The sequence below is a fragment of the Haliotis cracherodii genome, unplaced genomic scaffold (assembly GCF_022045235.1).
Source record: "Haliotis cracherodii isolate W230 unplaced genomic scaffold, xgHalCrac1.p SCAF_23, whole genome shotgun sequence".
NCBI classification, from domain to species: domain Eukaryota; kingdom Metazoa; phylum Mollusca; class Gastropoda; order Lepetellida; family Haliotidae; genus Haliotis; species Haliotis cracherodii.
The window spans coordinates 1,207,686-1,229,643 of NW_027266279.1; the positions used below are offsets into that span (position 1 = coordinate 1,207,686).

The 21,958-nt window shown below is 40.5% G+C and overlaps 2 protein-coding genes across 2 annotated transcripts; both read right to left on the reverse strand.

Moving 5' to 3' along the window:
* Positions 1–590: 590 nt before the first annotated feature.
* LOC139471763 (putative ankyrin repeat protein RF_0381) lies at positions 591–5,097 on the reverse strand. The gene is made up of 3 exons (XM_071254249.1): positions 4,929–5,097; positions 3,122–3,263; positions 591–2,144 (listed from the first exon to the last, which is right to left on the reverse strand). The coding sequence occupies exons 2-3, from the start codon at positions 3,234–3,236 to the stop codon at positions 676–678; spliced, it is 1,584 nt and encodes a 527-aa protein (XP_071110350.1). The 5' UTR covers positions 3,237–3,263; positions 4,929–5,097; the 3' UTR covers positions 591–675.
* A 5,559-nt stretch (positions 5,098–10,656) lies between these two features.
* LOC139471790 (flavin-containing monooxygenase 5-like) lies at positions 10,657–16,456 on the reverse strand. The gene is made up of 6 exons (XM_071254282.1): positions 16,339–16,456; positions 14,745–15,200; positions 13,792–13,847; positions 11,819–12,209; positions 11,225–11,463; positions 10,657–10,974 (listed from the first exon to the last, which is right to left on the reverse strand). The coding sequence occupies exons 1-6, from the start codon at positions 16,454–16,456 to the stop codon at positions 10,657–10,659; spliced, it is 1,578 nt and encodes a 525-aa protein (XP_071110383.1).
* Positions 16,457–21,958: the final 5,502 nt, after the last annotated feature.

The window sequence follows — 21,958 nt, forward strand, 5'->3', positions numbered from 1 at the left end:
AGTCACTCATTCACTCACTCACTCATTACCATCTCATCCTACCGGGTTCCGATTCACTGCTGGGTGAACAGAGGCATGATTCGAATAAGGTCACTTGCCTAAGGAGACATCGCATGCGCTTTACTTTGAATCACGGTTCAACACCGGACTAATGCTTAATTCTATTTGTAGATACCTGATTGGGTACTGAATGTTTTTGTTGATTTTTGGATCTGTCAGTTTATATTTCCCGATGGCTAATCGTTACTATTTTTTTTACACATCACAAGACATATTCTTCGCCAAGCGGAGTATCAGTCTCCGATGGATATTCTTTAGCCATGGATATAGTTTTGCCATGTAGAATGTAGAGTGTTTCAAACAACAGATGGCGTTTTGTCACTAAAAGCCACAGAGTTTGTAATTATATGTGAGTCACTTGTGTTTACCAGTCGTACAATATCCATCCAGACAGATCGATACTTGCGATTTGCATCACCAGGTTAGAATGAAGAATATAGGCAGGCTGCCCTGACATTGCTGGAGTGTTGCTTACTTTTGCTTAACGACCATAACCGATCGCTCCATCTCGGCTGCACAAATACGTTCCATGTGTCATATGTTGGTATTACATATATCATGTTATTTAATATTACAACATGTAAACATTCAAACCCGCTTGGGACACGCTATGTATTACTCTAGATCTACTGTACATCCGTGTGCAACAAGAATATCGAATATTAACCGTTGCCCATCTGTGTTGGCGAGCATTGCTGCCGTCGAGTTGAATTTATTCCTGGCATTGATATCCATAATGTTCCTAGCGAGTATGTGCCTCACCATCTCTATATTACCCCCAAGACATGCAGCATGTAGTATATTGTTTCCGTCATCATCCGCTTGAGAAATGTCGGCCCCTTCACCTACCAGAAAGTCAAACACATCTCTGGGTCCCATCTGTGCTGCAACCCATACCGGTGTCTTCCCCTGTTGGCCCCTACTGTTGATGTCAATGCCAAACCCCATCGAGAGGACATGTTGTACCATCTGAACGTGGCCTCCTATGCATGCCACATGAAGAATGTTGTTACCGTCATTGTCTATATGCGTCACATTGCCTCCTTTTCGTACAAGATAGTCAAACAGTTCTTTACAACCCTGCTGCGTTGCCGCCATGACAGGGTTTCTCCCGAACTGTCCCCTAGTGTTAACAGGAATCCTATATTTCGACAGGATGTACCTGACCATGTCAATGTTACCTCCTAAACAGGCCGCATGGAGGATATCATCTCCCTTATCGTCCAACAATGAAACATTGCCTCCTTTTCTAACAAGTATGTCAAATACTACTCTGTGTCCCATCTCTGCAGCACACATCAAAGGCGTTCCTCCATCCTGTCCTTTACTGTTGATGTCAATGAAACGTTTAGAAATCAAATACCGCACCATCCTCACATTGCCTCCACAACAGGCCATGTGGAGAATGGTGTTTCCATAGTCATCCAGTGCCCGCACATTGCCGCCCCTCTTCACAATTAATTCAAATATTCCTTTATGACCTTTCTCCGAGGCCAGCATCAGAGGAGTGCTCCCACACTGGCCTCTACTGTTGACATCCACAATGTTCTTTGCAATGATATATCTCACCATGTCGTCTTTACCTCCAAGACAGGCGACGTGAAGGATGTTGTTACCATCCTCATCAACCAGTGTTTCATTTCCACCGAAACTGACCAGCATGTTATACATTCCTTTACAACCCTTCTCTGCTGCAACCATCACAGGCGTCCGTCCAAACTGGCCTCTGCTGTTAATGTCAACAGCGTTTCTCGAGAGAACACCCCTCACCATGTCCACATTACCTCCAAGACAAGCTAAGTGAAGGATGTTGTTGCCGTCATCGTCCACCACTGTCATGTCACCTCCTGCGTTAACAAGGACGTCAAACACGATTCTATGCCCCTTCTCCGCTGCCAGCATCACTGCAGTTCGCCCATATTCACCTATGCTTTCTATGTCAGTTCGACCCTCTGATAACAATTTCTTCACGAGTTGCAAGTTCCCCTCTTTTGCAGCGTATTGAAGATTGGTGAAGCCCCGCGTCCTCGGCCGAACGTAAGGCACGATTTGTAGGCAATTCTCAGAGCAGGGGGGCACATCATCTGTTAGAAAACATACACACATTAGCGACGATGACCAGTCCTGCCATGTGAAGGATGACCCCCAACACCTACTCTGGTTACCCCTGACAAGATAAAACTAATTTCGAATTGTATCGCTAATAACTACATATTTATCAATTATTTGTCAAGGTTGATGAACAGCAAAAAAACTAGAAACGATCAAGAAAAGTTGATATGTGCATGTCGTATCTAATTCCAATTATTTTATGATGCAAGGGTGAACTGATGGTTTAAACGCATCTCCCTGCTATAAACTATATCAAACACAGTACGTATCGTATGCAGACACATTGAACATAACAATGAATGAATTCATATATGGGGGCGGTGGTGTAGTTTAGGGGTTAAGGCGTTAAGGCTCGTCACACCGAAGACCCGGGTGCGATTCCCCTCATGGGTACAATGTGTGAAGCCCATTTCTGGTGTCCAACTCGTCACGATATAGCTGAAATATTGCCGATGTGACGTAAAGCATTAACTCACTCACTCACTCTGGTGTCCAAATCCGTGACATTGCTGGAATATTGCTAAAAGCGGCGTAAAGCCAAACTCACTCACTCACTCATCGAATATGTTATGGAACTTCTTCTTGGGTACTCCTGTTCCCCGAGTCGCACAACTACTATTGCCCACCTGTGAGTAAACGAATGGGTCTTCGACAACCCATGCTCGCCGTTAGAGGCGACTGACGGGATTACTGATGTCAATCACTGGATTGTCTGTTCCAGAGTCGATTATTTACAGACCGCCGTCATATAGCTGGAATATTGCTGATTGCGGCAACAAACGAACAAACAAACTACGATTGCCATTTCAATGGACCAAATATTGGAAATTCGGAACAAATACGTCCTCATTATCGTCAGCCATTTTCGTGTCTATAAGTAGTAAAACCACTCCGCCACTAGCATTGTTGAGTCATACAATAGAATAACTGTCATCTTTCCTGAACTTACTTGTGCGTGGTTGCGTACTGTTAGTTTGAGAGGAATTGTTTTGGTGGACGTGGTTCTCGGTTGGCCCGGTCTGTGAAGGGTCATCGTCGATGAAGGGGATGTCGTGGTGGTGCATGGCGATTACTGTTGTGGCACTGTGCACCTGGGTAGGTAGAAATATGTCAGTTAACACAGTTGAGCAGAATCCTACCCCACCTCGAGTTGATAAACAAACAGCAGTCGTCTAAGGCGTCGCGATTCGCTGGGCAGAGTTGCGTCCCTTGGGCACACCAGAAACCTATGATTGTGGGTTCGAATCCCGGTTCGCCCCGATTATGTTTCTAGGTTTGTCAGCACCATACCCGTTCTCGAGGGTTACACCGAAGTGGTAAACGTCTGGGACCTGCATCACTTCGGGCTTTCCTCCCACATTAAGCTGACACGCCGCGATATAACTGGAATACTGTTAAAAGCGGCGTTAAACCCAACTCACTCACTCACTCACTCCATAACCGAGGGGCATTAAAATGACCTAATACCCCAAATACCAGCAATGCATACATGACATTCCTTCTTGCACACATTGGAATGCACTAGTTTGGAAGTCGCTTGAGCTTTTCATTTGGTTACTATTTAATAACAGACCGGCGTCTATCAAATTACCCACGGTGCAAAATGATTATTATCTATATTATAATAATTAACATCCGACACTGACATCAAAGCAGAATCATGTCCACGCTTGACCTTGCTGTTTGTCCGGAGCTTTTGTCCATCGATGCGTGTCCTGGTGTATTCGCTTTGGCTGACCGAACAAAGAAAGACTGACATCCTCTTTCACTCGCACATGACGACAAACATTAAGTAGAGCGTGTTAAAAAGGGACATTTCTAAATACTTGCAGTCAGGGACCTCAGGACAACTTGTGACCAACACATGGCCAGGTTAGCCATATTAGGATCATTAGCTATATTCATAAATCAAACCAGCCAAAGACCACACATTTGTTTGTTAGGTGTTTTAACGCCAGCACTCGGCAATATTCGAGCTGTATGACGGCGGTGTGTAAATAATAGAGTCTGGGCCAGACAATCCAGTGATTGACATCATGAACCCACTCAATTGGGATACGATGACATGCATCAACCTTATCCCTTAGTCGCCTCTTACGGCAAACATGGGTCAACCCGGATCTTCACGGGTCCAAAGAGACCACAAATACACACTGATATAGTTATGAACACACATCAACAGTTGAATGCGATCAGATAGATGTACAGATTTTAATGAGTCGTTGTGGCGTGCAGTGTGGTGAAAAACAGCGTGTGAGATTGATCAAGGACAAAACATACACATACATCACATGCGAAAAGGTAAAACAGGTTGGATGTAATGGGTCCTCGTTCGTCCCCGTGTAATTAATCTATGTCACAAACAGCCCTTGAAGATCAGTCACCTGCAGTGACGTACGTGTCCGACCAGCGACACAGTATGCAGCGGCTGGTAGACCTGTATTGACATATAGATAGACCCGGAAGCTACACATTAGAAGCATAATTCAATGCAGATTTTGACTCCCTCCATAAATATGGCCTGGGTAGTGTAACTGACTTGGTGTACCCCTGAACTCTACTCTTCAAACATGCATTACGCAATTACAACGAGCTGACAACTACCACTCATGACAGTTTTACACATCGACTTGACATGGACTTCGATCGGCGACACGCCATGACAGCTGTGGCCACATACATCCGACAACTGAATACGATGTAGACGAAAATGGTGAACATAATGTTAAAACGTTGCAATTCTCTCAAATAAATACCTCCTGGACTGTGAACGTCCTGACGTCAGCACTGGGAGAAGATGTGGGGCAACATTATACCGGTCGGTTGTGCGTGGCTGTGTGCAGTACACAACGTGTTACCAGGCTAAACATAGCCGCTTCAAAGGCGTCCTCATTGGGTGTGTTCTGTCAGGTGAAACAGCCACAATGTATTTGTGCTCTTGAATGAAACGTGCTCTCCTCGCGGACCCGAGGTTAGGCGTGTGCAGGTTGAAGACAGTAGCGAGACACTTGTGACGTGATATATATATATATATATATATATATATATATATATATATATATGGATGAGACTCTTGTGTTGGCAGGTTTTGTCAGTATGCCAATCGGGTTACGTGGCTGTGTGCATTATGGAAACAAGCTTAACTCGTTCGTTATGTTTTGCTATGCTACTCAAAAGGATTAGTTGAAATTGGGTGAATGTGTTTTGTTTACAAAGGGTGGAGCTTTGCGGTTTGTCAGTAGGGCAGAGGACATTGGTCGATCACTGGCCTCAGGCGGGAAACTCATGAATGCGCTTTGCAGAGTTGTGTCCCTTAGCTGCACCAGGCCTGCTTGCACCGAGCGAACGCAGTTCTTGAAACTCTTTACTTCTATGTTCAATGAGGTGACGTAAAATGGGGTTTATCGTCGCGTTCAAGATTATTGCAGTTACATATCGCGTGCCTCCACACGGGTATGCGACTGCTTGTACGAGTCCGGCGCTTTTATAGTGCTTGCTTGACTCCGAGCCGACCAGTACTTGTATGCCCCGAAAGACTAAGGTAATAAATACATCTTGGCCTGATCTTTATTCTTATACATATTATGTATCTAAAACCTGACTTGTAGCTGCGATTTAACGTTGGAAACAAGATTGTTTTAGTCATTAAAACAGAAATCCTAGAGTAAAAAACTCAATTGCTCAAAAAGTTATCTTGAGCTCTGCAAATATGCCACCCCCGGGCCGACACCTGTATGAACATGTACGTGCTGTATCTCCAGTCATGTTGGATCTAATGTCACGACTTCCAAATTGAAATAATTAGTTGACCCAGAAATCTGTAAGAATTCATATCATCGATCCAAACTCGATTATTTACAGACCGCAGGCATACAGCTGGAATATTGTAGAGTGCGGCGTTAGACAACATGAAACTGTTAACTGACAGTGAACAACTGTAAACAAAGTGTATACGTCATTTAAGTACACTTCCTTAGCAATTAGAAGCGGACAAGTGATGTCGCGATTCACCGGTGCGTCGTCGGCAAACTTTGCACTATACGGTATTTGATACACTTAGTTTGATACACTTAGTTTGGCACAGAAAGAAAAGGAAAGTTAAAATACATTTCTATATTTTTGGCTTCTAATACTAACATTATTAGTCTATTGTGACGTTTTAAGTTTTTGAACTTCTTAATAATTTTAAGTCAATCTGTTATATATGGACCGACTTTTCAGTCAATTTGTAAAATGTCAGACATTTTATTAATTGCCCAAGTGAATCACATTGACTGTAACATATATACGTCTACAATCGAAAAGACTAGTAAAAACAACGATTTCGTGTAGTCTATCTCGCAGCAAATGTATGAAAACAAACATATCCTAATTACAACCGACCAAAATTATATGTGTAAAATTAGGCAGTTACCTTGTTCGAGGAAAGTGTCTGTAACTGTCAACATAAAGACACAATATCCTATACATCTGCAGCTGTGCAAAGAAACTCGTTCGATGTCACGTGTCTGTAACAATCTAATATTTTAGAATATTTATAGCGTTTCGGGATATTATAACTCGTTATTACTGAAACATGGTTTCTCTACTGATATCGTTAGTTTGTTTCAGGTTTCAGGTGTTTCACATAGGTGTCAAGTCTCATAGGTCGGCTGAGATAGCACACGTGAAAACTGTTTTCATGATGTCCACGGTTCTTAAAAAAAAGTTAGATACTAGAAACAACGAGTAATCAACGTATTATCGGCTAAACCTTTGAACAAAGTATGTTGTTTTACATAAGCACTTTAACAAGGTTATCTTCCGTCTGCTTTTGTGAACCAAAAAATGGAAAACACTTACTTCTTATAAATTCACTGTGCCAGATAACAGTGATTAAATTAATGAATGTATTTTCCGTTAATCCTCTGCTGAGGATGAGTGAAGGGAAGTGAAGGAGCACATGAGCATCCCAGTTCCGATGCCTTGATACGTTACAATTGTACAACATTCGGCCTGCTTATGATTTGTCATCACCACACCCGTGTTCTATTCCCTGTCACGTGATATTGAAATTCTATTGAAATGGTGTTCATCAATCCCTCACTTTATTGACAAAATAATAACGAACAGAGGCCAGGGACTATTTCAGAATATTGTAATGTTGTGTTTAAAACTCCACAATCTGACATTTGACACGTTGAAAGGTCTATTGTGCCTATCTGATCATGCGATGATGGGGGTAGCCTTGTGGTTAAAGTGTTCACGCGTCACTTGGAAGACCAGGTTTCAATTCCCAAAAAGTGTACAATATATGAAGAACCTTCTTGGAACGTCGTGCTGTGATTTTTCTAGAATATGCCTAAACGTACCGTAAAACAATACGACCCCGCTCTTCACGACAAATACCCGGTTCGAAAAGCACCTAGGAAATTTCCTGGAATATCCGTGTCCTGTTCTTCCTAATTATTACCTTTACCAAAAAGCTGTTGTTCAACATATCATGCCCAGTAAGTCAGTGGTTGTTGATCATAGTGTGATAGCTTGTTATAACATTGCTCTGGATATCTTGTTACAATTATTTGACTAATTTAATCCAGTGTCTTATCATCTATTACTTTTCTATTCATTAACCTTTTTCTAATCCCCAAACGACCACACCATATAACAAAATGCGACTTATTTTGGCATCGTAAATCTTAAGGAATGTATTATAGGATATATTTCCAAGGACTTTCATATTTTGAAGAATTCCTATTAAGATCTTCTTAGCTTGTACAACAGTTTGGTTAGCATACATCTTCCATGACTCCCAATTATGAACCTACGTGGATAAAGAATGACACAACATCTTATGAATGCTCTTGATAAAGTCATTTCTCTATTCTAGCAAGTGTTCCATCATTTTATAAAACAGTAACATTTGTCTTATTCTTGTTGTCAGACAAATTCGATTGTCTACAATAACATTCAAACTGATTAATTTGGTTTTGTAGTCCAGATACTGAACTTCAAAACATTCCTGTATCATCGGCAAACAAATGAAGAATTAAGCTTATAGTTTCCGTGTGAATTTGGATGGCATAAGAACAGTTTTGCTGAATTTGTTGAGCTAACTCTTTGACCAAGAAGAAAAAAAGAAATTGACTTAACATTCATCCTTGTTTAACGCCAATATCGCTTTCACAGTTATTTCGCACACACACGTTTAAATTCTGATACATACTGCGCATGAACTTTCCAATTGCACTTCAAAGACTATGTGTTTTGAAACATGACAATTATGTATTGTCACAGAATCAAAGGCCTTGTAAGAATCTACAACAATTGCATATAATGTACAACCCTGTCCTTGCCTGCAGCTAGATTGTGCCTCTCTAATCCCAGAATAATTATATCTTGTTAATGATAAATATGAACACTTTGCTAACAATGCTCGATAATGCAATGCCTCTGTAGTGATTTGTTATCATTCGCTGTACCTTGTTTGTGGAGACGGACGATAATACTATGTGCCCAGTCTTCAGGAAAGTTTGATGTTTCCAGCATAATATCAAATTGCATGTAGAAATAGTACAAGGATATCTATAGAATGTTTCAAAAACTAATTAAATTAAATAATTTTGTCATATGCAGCTGATTTACCTTCTTGAGATGAGAAATGCCTTCCCTTATTTTATCACTCTTAATCAGAGTCAATTGTCGCGTGATATCTGCATATGCAATAAATGAGCATCTTCAAATCCAAGGAAAAGTCATCATCCTTGTCATCATGGTATGTTTAAAACTTTTTGGGAATTATCAGACAAATATTCGATATTAATACTTATTTTTTACTTGTCTCTAGATTATTAAAAGTTGAAAGACTTTTGATATATGAATGTGTCGCTCAACTCGTATTTAACTTTCTTTTTCTGCATGTTGCATTATAGTGATTCCAGATCAGGTGATAATTTTCCAATGAAACCAAGACTTTTCTCCAACTAAATATATTCAAACATCCACATCTTTCTTTCATTAATATCTCACTGCAGATCTCATACCACTAACGACATGGTCCGTTAATGCAAACTGTTCTCTTTATATCTGATGCAGCCATACACATGGCTTCAGTTATCTATTTAACACTACCATCGATGTTAACGAATGCTGTATCCTTTGCCTTTTCAAGAAAACAAGATTCTTCATCTCTGTCGTGGGTCCATGCAAATCTGAAAGATTCATTCTTCAGAAACCCATGCTTGTCGTAAGAGGGGACTATCAGAGATCGGGTGGTCAGGCTCGCTGACTTGGTTGATGCATGTCATCGTACCCCATTTGCGTAGATCGATGCTCATGATGTCAATCAGTGGATTGGCTTCTGGTCCAAACTTGCGTATTTACAGACCGTCGTCATATCGCTGGGATATTGCTGAGTGCGGCGTTAAACAAGAAACAAACAATCAAATTGAAAGATTCATTAATAATTGGATCACTTTCAATCTTTTCAGTTGCAAGAAACGTACGTAAATCCACTGAGAGGAAGAAGGGGGGTCTCGCTGTGAAAGCTACTACATATGTCAAGTTACTCAAATGAACATATTTTTTAATCGACCACCCAAGATTGGTTTCCATTTGAAGTGATATCCCCAACACCTGCGTCTGATCCCCGTCTTTCATTCACAACATGGTGTCAGCACCATACCCGTGCTCGTGGGTTTCACCGAAGTGGTAAACGTCTGAGACCTGCATCACTTCGGGCTTTCCTCCCACATTAAGCTGACACGTCGCGATACAACTGGAATATTGTTAAAAGCGGGTTAAACCCAACTCACACACACACACGCATTCACAACATGGGTGTTAAGAACACGGCACACATCTGAAAAGCATTTACCAAATCTGGGTTCAGCTGAATCTACAGAAAATCGTTTCCTGCTAAAACTACCCACCAATAAATCCCACATGCTGTTATCATAACCTTCCAAGTATTCAAGGATGGCGTCCTCAATCAGGCAGTGTGCTTCCGATGATTATATGCACAGTCACATTTAAGTGGTACGTACAGCAGATCCCCTTGTATGACAATAGTATACCGTGTTTTCATGGATTTAACAGATTATAATGCCAGGTTGAAGACTTGCTGAATATACACACATGCTTTCTTTAAACCAAATATATCCGGTACACGAGATCGATACACGATACAGGACACAGTATCCTAACAAAATGTCCTTCATTCTGAAGCAGACAGCTTAACCTCATTCTGTAACAAGCAGGTAATCGGTCTTGATAAAACTTTCTACACTTATCGAGATGTTACCTGATATACGGAACTGTGAGTTAATATTTATCTTGGTAGCTCAACAAAGGGTCGCCGTTTTGTCCGTTAGCCCATTCTTGTCAGGCGATGGATCACCAAATGGAGCCCAGATATTCAGTTTTATCTGGAATAAATGTTTTAAATTCTTGGTGTCCTCTGTCATGATGTTTAGCATCTGACAGTGGCGATTAAAAAGAATACGTTCAGCCAGTGAACATCATAGTCAGCAAGAGAGCGAGGACAGACACAATAATGAATCTTAGCATGAAGCTGGAACCCTCAAGGTCCGGTCCCTGGACATGCCTCACTTGCTTGGCATAGTGACCATGTTCTAGTGCATTGTTGATGGCATCCCTAGCACCACGCCACGGATGAGGCCCCCACAGGCGGTAGTAATAGGGGAAGGCAGGCCCATAGTAGTACAGGTAGGCGAGTCGGGGTCCGGCCTTGATCAGGTCCCACCAGGAGGGGGCCACACCCAGATCCGCTGCCAGTTCATCCCAATAGATAATAGCTGGCATCTGGAAGGTAGAATATATACTTTACTGGGTCATAAATAAATTCAATGTGGGAACATCATGTTCGAAGTTACAGACGATTCTGAAACAACATATAATTCAATTGGCAAAGTCCTGGTGCGCAGTGACCAGGTCACACGAGAGAACATATGTTGTATCAACTCATTTACTCACGATCAGGATATCTTAAAAATAAATGTTTTAGGTCAATTATTTTGTCTAGCTAATGTGACATCACTGATATATTACCAACCAGATATTTGTATCGTCCAAATTTCTTAAGAAAAAATGAATTTTTCTTTTTGACATCATTTGCCATGACTTCCATGGAAGGCAGTTTGTGGGAGCCAGCAAATACCCTGGCGACCAGACGACATTGTAGCTCAGTTATTGGCGGAAAGGATTCACTGATGTTAACACAGCCCACCAGCGACAATGTGGGATGTTGCCATAAAGGGAACGTCATCTTGTACAGATTCAGCTTGCCATCATCTAGAGATAGGAATGTAACATAGAAGTAGCTGGTAACATTTGCATAAGAGTATCATAATTTATCAATCGATTGAAAATATTTTTCCATTTGAACACTTTCCATATTTGGTATCTGTGGTACAATAGCAAAGTAGATAATTAACACTGCATATATAATTAGTGGCTGAAGAGGGCGCGAAAAGAAGGAGGAGATTTAACGATCACTCTTACATACCATTTAATTCCTTGAGTAGAGGCAATGTCTTTTTCAACCCAGGATCATGGTCAACAGGACAACAAGCTGGCTATAGTTATGATGACATGTTCACAGGTTCAATAAGTATTAACATACGTGTTATAATTGTACTGTTCTTACCATCTTTATACGATTCCTGAAGGGAGTCTATGGCGAGGTGATATCCGGTTGCAAATAAAATGGCATCCAAGTTCTTGAGGATAGTGCCATCGTCAAATTCAGCTTCATGGGGACCAAGACGAGTGAGTGTTTTGACAACTCTAATCCTTCCACTCATGATGTTATACTGGACTTTATCGTTCACCATTACTCTGCTCTTTGAAGGGGGAGTAGACGGGCCTATTCCGCCAAGAACATGATCAAGTCTGGCGTTGCACATGCGTGCAACCATCTTTGAAAGCCTTGAAGTATTCCACAAATTTGACCTCTTGAGGAGAACTAAATCATATGGCATCCCGTTTTTCGAACACGATGGCATCATCCACATACCTTCTCCTACACTGTAATACACCTACATAAACATTAAAGAAGAGGTACAGTTTTGAGCCTGTAAACCGACACTTAGTTTTGAATACATGTACAGTGAATGTTGTTTTACCTTGTAGACAACAATAGTCATGCCATATCACATCAATCGATAGATAATCAAGTTGTGAATAGGCATCTTCTACTGAAAGTATGGGCAATGATCCATTCTACTGGGGTACGATGATGGCGTCTCCCAAGTCACTTAGCCTGATCAACTTTTTCCGATGTTTTCTCAAACCTTTTGCCATGCTTGAAGTAGCTGAGACCTATTCTCGCCGGCAGTCCCCATTTATAAATCATGGTGTCTTTCTTCACGTGCAGTTGGACGTTGTTAACGTTACTATGTAAAGGTTTCACTCTGAACTCTTAATTTGGGGGTAAAATTACAACTGGGGCCTAAGGGCAAAGACGATGGAGCGTTTAAATATCCTGCAGTGTGGGGAGATGGGTTTCATTTGGGTTTCATATATCATGGGCGAATGCAGACGTTTTTCATCAGTGACACAAATCGTTGATTCATTCAAAGATTGAATTCTCGTGTTGCCTTCTCTTTCTTGATGAAACGTATCCTGTGGACAACACATGAAAGTAGAAATTGGCGGAATGTTATTGTATTGTAACGTTGATGAATCTGAAGGAGAGATTACTTTAGAATGTCAAGAGCCATGTCCGATTGTCTTGAAACAATACAGCAACAGGGTGACCCTGTCAGCTGATCAGGCTTACTTCAATTAAAGACTCAGCAGTGCCAATAGGACATAGGAGAAAACGTTTGACCCTTTCAAGGGAATTGATGTCTTGATATGTTCTAGAAGTTTTATCCCAGGCCTTGCATTTCATTCATTTACTGACTTTATCATAAACGGCAGTGTCTTCTTTGGGCACACTGTCCAGCTGTGTGTAGACATGTAACTCTGACCAGGTTCCAAGTAGACACATGGTTGCATCGTCAGACCACGACTTCCCTCTTAACTGCTTTGGTTTTGGTGGCATATTGTTGTGGTTCAGGGACAGTTTTACAAATGGCAACTCAAGTATATTTTTATATATCCGGGCATTATAGTCCCGAAGTGGTGAAATGATAACATATTTAACCTTGATATATTTGCCCACTTTCTTATCTTTGCCCTAATTGGTAAAATGATTTGCCCAACCTCAAGATATGGGGCAAACTTACCAGGGGTGAACACACCAAGGGGGCAAAAGTGCTTACATGATGACATTTACCTCCTGTATTATATTTAGCCGCTTGAGTAAATGGTTGCATCGAAACAGTGCCTTGGATCTAAAGCTGTATTTCATCCTAATCCTGCGATGAATAGTAGTTATTATAAAGTATTCCTATGTAATAATTACGAGAAAGCAAAGACCTAATTTCGCAGCATAAATGTTAATTCCAGATAGTTCAGTCAAAAATATTACAAATACATGTCATTATAATCAGATATTTAAGCCTTAATTACACAATAAATATTTCGTTATCACGAGATTGCCATAATGACAATTTAGGGAACCCTATTTTCACATGCGGATAACTAACTACATAAGGTTGGAATGCAACGTACCTGATGTGCGAAGCGAGCAGACTCAGCGGCCAAATCTCCAGAGGAATTTGAGTTTCCTTGAAATTTAAAACAAGAAATAAGATAGAATAACTATTTTCAAAGGTTTCGATAACTATAGCCATTACATGCTTCCCCTTCTTTTTTCCACGAATGATCTCATGTACGTGAACCATTTAATTCTTCAAACAAACTACCTTCACAGTAACATGTTATGTAGATTTGTTTTTGTGAGGGTGCATGTTGTTTTAAACCAAAGTCAGTCATAGTAATGCTACATCACGCTGGCCTGTAAATGATCGAGTCTGACCCAGGCAAACCAACACAACGGCACACAAACAACATGTTCACACAGTGTAACCACCAGAAGACTCCAAATCTCCAGAGGAATTGGGTTTCCTTAAAATTCAAAATATAGAGTAAGACAGAATTTCGATAACTAAACCATTATGTGCTTTTTGTGAGAGTCTATGTTCAGTGGTATTAGTGCTACATCACGCTGACCTGCAAATGATCGAGTCTGGCCCAGGCAAGCCAAAACGATGGCACACAAACAACATGCTCACACAGTGTAACCTCCAGAACCTAATAAGATGGCCCTAGCGATGGTCATGATGTACGGGAGACATCCCTGAATCACCGATAGGTACGGAATCCTGAAAGGGACATTGTCGCGTTTTCGCATTGTTGCCTTCATAAAAAACGCCAAAAATGTGTCATTATTTACCAAAGCAAGGACAATGCAACAAATGGTCAAAATGTTGCATGATTGTATTGTAATGCTTTGGTTAATTTTGACACCTCTCGCTTGTTTTTGTAAAGGGGGACAGCACGACAGTACGACAATGACCCTTCCAAGATCCCACAGACGGGGGATATTTCAGATTGATTATTTTGTGTTAAGGTCGTACTGATTTATATATATATGCTTTACAATTGCAACACACATTCCTCACCAACAACAAGTACGTTCATGCCCTTGTATTTCACAGCATCTTTGAACTTCATGGAGTGCTCAATGCTTCCTCTGAAAGTATCCATTCCTTCAATGTCAGGGAATCGAGGCTTCTTGTAGAAACCTGAGCAGATCATGACAAAATCAAAGATATCCCTTTGAGTCTTCTGGGGATCCTCCGTTTCTACCTCCCATCTTCCGGTAACGTTGTAGTCAGGTGACTTGCTGATGTTGATGACTTTGGTGTTGAGGTGGATGTGTTTGCCGAGTCCAAACTTCTCACAGTAGCTCTGGAGGTAGTCGTGGACCATACTGCACGTCAGAAATGGCGGAAAGTGGGAAGGGAAGGGGAAGTCACTGAAGCTGAACATCTCCCTGCTGATATTTGTTGTCAGATTGTCAAAGGCTCTTGCGCCCTGACCTTCCCTGTATTCCTCCGTGTAGTACCAAACACCTCCTAAAAGTGAATACTTTTGTAAATGTTTTCTATTTAGGAGAAAGGTATATGTATTCCAGATGTGCAGGTGCTGTTGAGTATTCCATGTTTGCGGAAGGACATTGTGCGCATCAAATATGTAATAACAACCGCATATCTTAAAACACATACTGTTTATCAACATTGTAAAAAGATTCAGATTGTCTTGAGCTCTTTCTTCCTGAACACACACTCATATTGCAAAGACATGACGTCACATCACAATAATATGACGTCATATGCTTCCGCAACAACTACACTCGACTGTTTAACAGAATGTGGAGGAGAACAACATCGACGTTGCTCTCAATCAATATTGACCAACTTTAATATGTCATAAATGTTGGATACTTTTTGCCTTTCAAATGCCTTGATTCAATAAACTTATTAATATTCCAAGTTCGGATTATATATGTTTTGCCGCATGTTGACAATGCGCATAGGGAACAGCGTAAGTTCCAAATCCACTCTCCTACCCATTAGACGAATAAAAAATTTTTTTTTCATCTGATCCTTCTTTTAAACAGTCGGCCATTTTATTTTAATGGGCAAACAGCTTTTTGGTACAAATCAGATAGAAACAAACATTTTCAAAACCAATTGTATACACAAGTTTGGCTAACGCTGCTTTGAACTGTAATTAATTGATAACGGCACGTCAGCTTAAATTTTTTAAGAAAACACCCGAATGAGGCAGATCTTAGTCGTAAGCATGAGTATGGTACTGGCAGACCACAGATCATAAGAATCAACACGGGCACCATGACGTAAAGCCACCCTGCATGTCGTGCTGAAGACACACTTGAATCCATTTCGCATACTCACACTTGCACCCACATTCACGACTAACGGGATCGGGTGGTGAGGCTCGCTGACTTGGTTGATGCATGTCATCGTATCCCAATTGCGTGGGTCGATGCTCATGATGCCAATCACTGGCTCGATTATTTACAGACCGCCGACATATCGCTGGAAAATTGATGAGTGTGGCTTGAAACAACAAACATACCTTGATCCGAAATTCACTAAATCACTCTTGAACCCAAAAACATATGCTCACAGTTGAACTCAAAGCCATATCCACGCTTAAATCCACATTCACATACTTGCACCATCTTACCAATGTTGTCATATTGTTCGAAACACATAGGCTCCAACCCTTCTTCTAAACACGACTTGATGGCCGCCAAACCGGATATGCCTGCCCCAACAATGGCGACTCTCTTTTTTACGCCCATGTCTGTACTGGGAAAGATAGGTTTAGAGAATGAATCAGTCGAGCTCACACATATATTCAATTTCCATGGGTGGTGAATAAATAAATATATACACAGAATCAATTGATAGTCACAGATGCTACTTGGATTGCAGCTTGAATGTGGCTGCAGCATGTTTTATGTGATGGATCATTAATCATACGGGAAACACAGATGTATTTGAACGTTAATGGATAATGTTGTTTTAGCCTGTTGTGTTATAATTTGGGCCCAAACATAGCAATTTTGAAATATAATGTGGGGGATACCTTGTATTGACATCACAATCGACTGTCGATGTATCTACGATTGCAGGGATCGAACTTGATAGTTTTTTTATGTTTGAATTGTCCCTGCGTCTCAACATACTAGTTAATGTATGGAAAATTTGAAATCGTTGCAGCAATAACATTTGATTGTGTGTTGTTTAACGCCGCACTCAGCAATATTCCACTACATGATGGGGATTTGTAAATACAATATTGAAAGGCAGAACACTTGTATTAGTCATTGTTGACCGATATGTAGCGATGTTAATTATCAGAATACATATGAGGTAACTGGACAAAGCTGTTCAGATGGATGAGACGTACCACAACGTGTGTGCCCGCTCGTGAGGACAAAAGTCCATGGATACTAGCGGGAAAAATGTTCCTGTGCATCACTATGATAAATAAGAGCAAACAAAAGAACTATTTTAAAACAGAACAGTATTTTGATGTCAACGAGATTTTTATGACAGTGCCAACACATATCATCTGTATACGTCATCTCAGGCTGAAAGTGGCGTGGAGTCAGTTCACAAGTGAGTATCAGGTAACACCACCATTAGCAATGCAACAGTTTGACAACGGTGCCTCCTTGACGACCCAAGCTGTTTGAGGAACAAAGATATGTACATTCAAAATATGCATTTTTCCTTATTAGTATCAAAGAAACTATCAAATTATTCCCTCTTTAAAAACAGCTTCTGTGGAGAGCAATACTTATTAGATGTGACTCTAAAAACATTTCGAATTGCACTTGCAAGATTCAGATGTGGTTCGCACGAACTCTTTATCGAGACGGGAAGATATATGGGATCGTGAGAGAGCACAGAATTTGTCAGTTTTGTGATTTAAACTCTGTAAAAAATGAATACCACTTCTTACCACTTTGGGGGGCGGTCGCGTAACCCAGTAGTAAAGCGTTTGCTCGTAACGGCGAAGACCCGGGTTCGATTCCCGACATAGGTACAATGTGTGAAGCCCATTTCTGGTGTCCCCCGCCGTGATATTGCTGGAATATTGCTTAAAGCGGCGTAAAACCATACTCACTCATTCTTACTACTTTGTCCGTTGTATGCTGAACTGAGAAAACAGTTCATTGATAAATATTATAACTGTTATCCAAGTCTACAGAAATTTGTTTCATTAATGTCAAGTAAGAATGTAGTAAAAACGAAAAAGCTGTCAATGTACATATTGTATGCTATGAAGCTAAGAAGCTCCAAAAGTGTTACCTAATAAATATATATACACCCATTACTATGTAACATGTACTGTAGGCCTCAGGTTTCAGTGCTGACAGTGGCTGATGCTAATGTTCCAAAGATACACGCCTAAATCTAAAAGTAGGACCGATTCCATTAAAATGAATATTTGCATTGTGCCATGCAAGACTGTAAATTCACACTGTCAGTAGATCTGAAATTACGAGTTGTAATAGAAACGAGATATAATTGGGAAGAGTGTAGTAATTTATTTATTGCTCACGTAAATTTGCACATTATCTGAATTCAACGTTGAAAACAAACGTCGCTTGTTATAGGGTTGCATATAATCAATATTCGTAGATGATGATGCGACCATATACTGTTCTCTTTATTGTGATCTGATGATAAAGTGCACAGCTGTCTCCGACATCGATTATGAGAAAGGGTGAGATGCAGATTAAAAAATGGCCCATTTAGAAACATCTGCATTTAACAGGAAAGCCACCTTTTAATAGGCACCATGATACTATCAGCTCATAGAAGTCGTGCCATAAGGGCCATGCGAGTCTGTAGTTTATTTGTTATGAAATTCAGTGTAATACATTTTCCGTAGATTGCGACCAAAGTCTGCATGATAGCTTATGCAGAAACCCGTAAAAGGAGTTGTCATGAATCAATTCAAAGTGCTCCAACACGATCATGGGATATGTTAATGTGATTTACTTGGAACTAAATGTATGCCTGTGAATGTGTTTGGTTAAACGCCTCTTTGAACAGTATTTCAGTTATGTCAGGTCATCATAGCTCACTGAGGGTGGAAAGCCCGACATGATGCATGCCTCAGACGTCTACAACAATGGTGAAACAAACGAGTACAGTATCATGCTGACAACCCTACAAACATGATTGGGGCGAACCGGGATTGGAACCCACGACCATAGGTTTCTGGCGTGTCGTTAATGTGCAAATGGTGATGGTGCCCATCTGTAGTCCTCAAGATTTTGCCTTGACTGCCAGATAAAAGAAGAAGTCATCAAATTAAAACATGAAAACAATATTTCTTTCCTTGAAGCTGAAAAAGGATATAATTACCGAGACTCATTGTGCGCTCTCTCTGGGCTCTCTGCTATCACCTTTGCTGCAGCTGTCTCAAGAAAACCATAAACGGATTCTATTTCCTGCCAATCAATGAGTGATTTCGATAAGTGGATTTTATGAGCAAATATTGCTTTTTGTCATGTTTTGAACTTTGATATGTTGAAGTCGAGGTCGGGGTATAAGTGATCCTTGCTCACTTTTTGTTGTATTTATTACTATTTTTCGTGGTTGTATATCAGAATTTTGAAGAAATTGATCAATAAATTAACATCTGTCATGACACATTTATAAGGGGCCGAAAAATATGAGTGAATATTTAATTTCAAACTGTGATGACTGGTTTGTAAATTGCATCCGAGTAACTGATTGGTTGAAAAATGCTTGGTAGATTTCTACGTGGTAGATTTCTAAACAATATATCCGAATAAGACAAAATGACAGCAGATGTAACAGTGAGTGAGTGAGTGAGTGAGTGAGTAAGTAAGTATGGTTTTTACGCCGCTTTTAGCAATATTCCAGAAATGGGCTTCACACATTGTACCCATGTCGGGAATCGAAGCCGGGTCTTCGGCGTGACGAGCGAACGCTTTAACCACTAGGCTACCCGACCGCCCCACAGATGTAAGAGGAAATGTTAATATGGTAATAACATTTAAAATCAGTTGTTTTATTTGTATGTTATTTCTTCTTCAAGTATTTGTAAAGGCACGGATGCAGAATACTTATAGATCAATGGTAGGCCTGCCAAAGATATCCGTGTGCTGCAACTGTAGGCACATCTCCAGTCGTATTACAATGAAGTCCGTGGTAGTTTGAAAACTATTTTTTAAGATTTCCTTTCTGTAATAGTTCAGGACTTGTCGTGGAAAATAACACAAAGGCTGATAAATGTAATGAATGTATTTAATATTACATCTATGTGATATGTAACCCCAGACTGACGGAATGCCTTGCTTTTTTTACCTAGAAAATGCGGTGTAAATGTTCAGTTTTTCATGGTGTTTTTTTCCGCTATGTCCCTTCGTGTCAATTCGCGTTTCATTTGACGACTGAACAAATGTTGATATTCTAAACTAATAATCACTAAAAAAATATGTGTTTGAAAACTATTCAGTTGTAAACGACCGTATTCGAATGAAGGTGCAGTTCAACCGGGTAACGTTTAAGTTTGGCGCCTTCTCCACATGTCACAAGTTGTCTCAGTGGACATTGATCCGGGAACGAGACCAGACGCTACAGGTTAGAACGTCGGTTATATCTCACTTTGGAACAAAAAGATCGCCCATTGCCAGTTAATATATTTTCCCGTTATACGTTTTCGTTTCCTCTGGGAATGTTGTTGTGACAACAACCTGCGCACCTGTTGTTGTTTGATAAAGGAAGATTTTGAAAATGAAAATTATACAATACATGGAAGCATAGAAGCCGGGAAGCAGTATTGATCAAACGTACGTGTTCCTGGATTGGTGTCGGACAGGAAAGAAGAATTTATTAAATGTGCATGTTTTGACAGTAGAATTCATAAAATGCACATGAACCTCGATTGGTGTTGGACAGAGATGAGGGGAAGCAGAATTTTTTCAAAATGCATGTTCCTGATTGGTGTGGGACAGGGAAGCGGGAAAGCAGAAATTTTTCAAAATGCATGTTCCTGATTGGTGTTGGACAGGGATGAAGGGTGTTGTGCATGTTAGGTATGTTTACATTGTAAGTGCGCCAATGCGCACGTGCAGTGACGTCACTTTAGGTGTGACGTCATTATGTTGTTGTAACCTGGGCAGCTGTGTGAGGCAGTGCCAGTTCCACATTAAACAGTGATTGAGCCAACTGCGATTTTGTTATGTACTGAAGATTTGATGTTCCTCCAATGTGCGGGTCGGACAAATAACATAATACATACACAACAGTGGCGACGAGGATAAAACTTTCTATACGTGAATACAGTCAGTGCTTTTCCATAATGGCAGGCGTCATTGGAGATGTTGGACAGTTCAAAATGCATGTTCCTGATTGGTGTGGGACAGGGAAGCGGGAAAGCAGAAATTTTTCAAAATGCATGTTCCTGATTGGTGTTGGACAGGGATGAAGGGTTGCAGAATTTTTTCAAAATGCATGTTCCTGATTGGTGTGGGATAGGGAAGCGGGTAAGAAGAATTTATAAAGTGTGAATGTTCCTTGATTGGTGTGGGAGTGAAAAGCAGCGAAGCAGAATTCATAAAATATGCATATGCATGTTCCTGGATTGGTGTAGGACAGACAGGAAAGCAGAATTTATAAGATGTGCATGTTCCTGGATGCAGAAACTGTTTTAGTCGGAACTGGTAAGCAAAATAAGTGCATGTATAATGAGTCAAGAAACCTCTAGAAAACGGGTATTATTCGAATACAACCGCTACATTGGATGTCGTTTGTTTATGAATTCTGTAATCTAATAGCTATTCATATGCATGTAAGCATAAACACATGCGGAAAGCATGAACATAATATATGTTATCTTTGAAAAGTAGAGGATCATGAAATATAAATGTTAATTCCAAATCATGTCCAAGAACGTTCATGTCTGTAAAACATAACAACAAAACACAACCGACAGTTTACAAGTGACGCACGCAGTAGCACAGACGTGCGAAGGATGTCATTCCTGATATCGACACTTTTAAGGAAGGTCGATTAATTATTTCTGTCAATCTGATTGATTCTGCTTATCATACAGTTGTGATTTACTTGATTTCATTCAGTGTATGAACTAGCGATGCAGCAGTGAGCAGTGAGTGAGTTATAATTTACGTCCATCAGCATTATTTCAGCAATATAGCGACCTTGATATATACACAATTTATTCATGTTAACAAAGTTACATCTAAAATGAGCAGCGTCTATGGGCTACTGGTATGCTGAAAACTGGCAGAAGT

Bases quoted from the DNA above. Each gene is read 5' to 3' on its own strand.
- LOC139471763 (XM_071254249.1), bottom strand. From the start codon at position 3,236: ATGCACCACCACGACATCCCCTTCATCGACGATGACCCTTCACAGACC. The intron at 2,145-3,121 runs GTAAGTTCAGGA...GTTTTCTAACAG, and splicing joins CAGTACGCAACCACGCACAA to ATGATGTGCCCCCCTGCTCT.
- LOC139471790 (XM_071254282.1), bottom strand. From the start codon at position 16,456: ATGGGCGTAAAAAAGAGAGTCGCCATTGTTGGGGCAGGCATATCCGGT. The intron at 11,464-11,818 runs GTAAGAACAGTA...TCCTATCTCTAG, and splicing joins TCAGGAATCGTATAAAGATG to ATGATGGCAAGCTGAATCTG. The intron at 10,975-11,224 runs GTTGGTAATATA...TCTACCTTCCAG, and splicing joins TTGGACGATACAAATATCTG to ATGCCAGCTATTATCTATTG.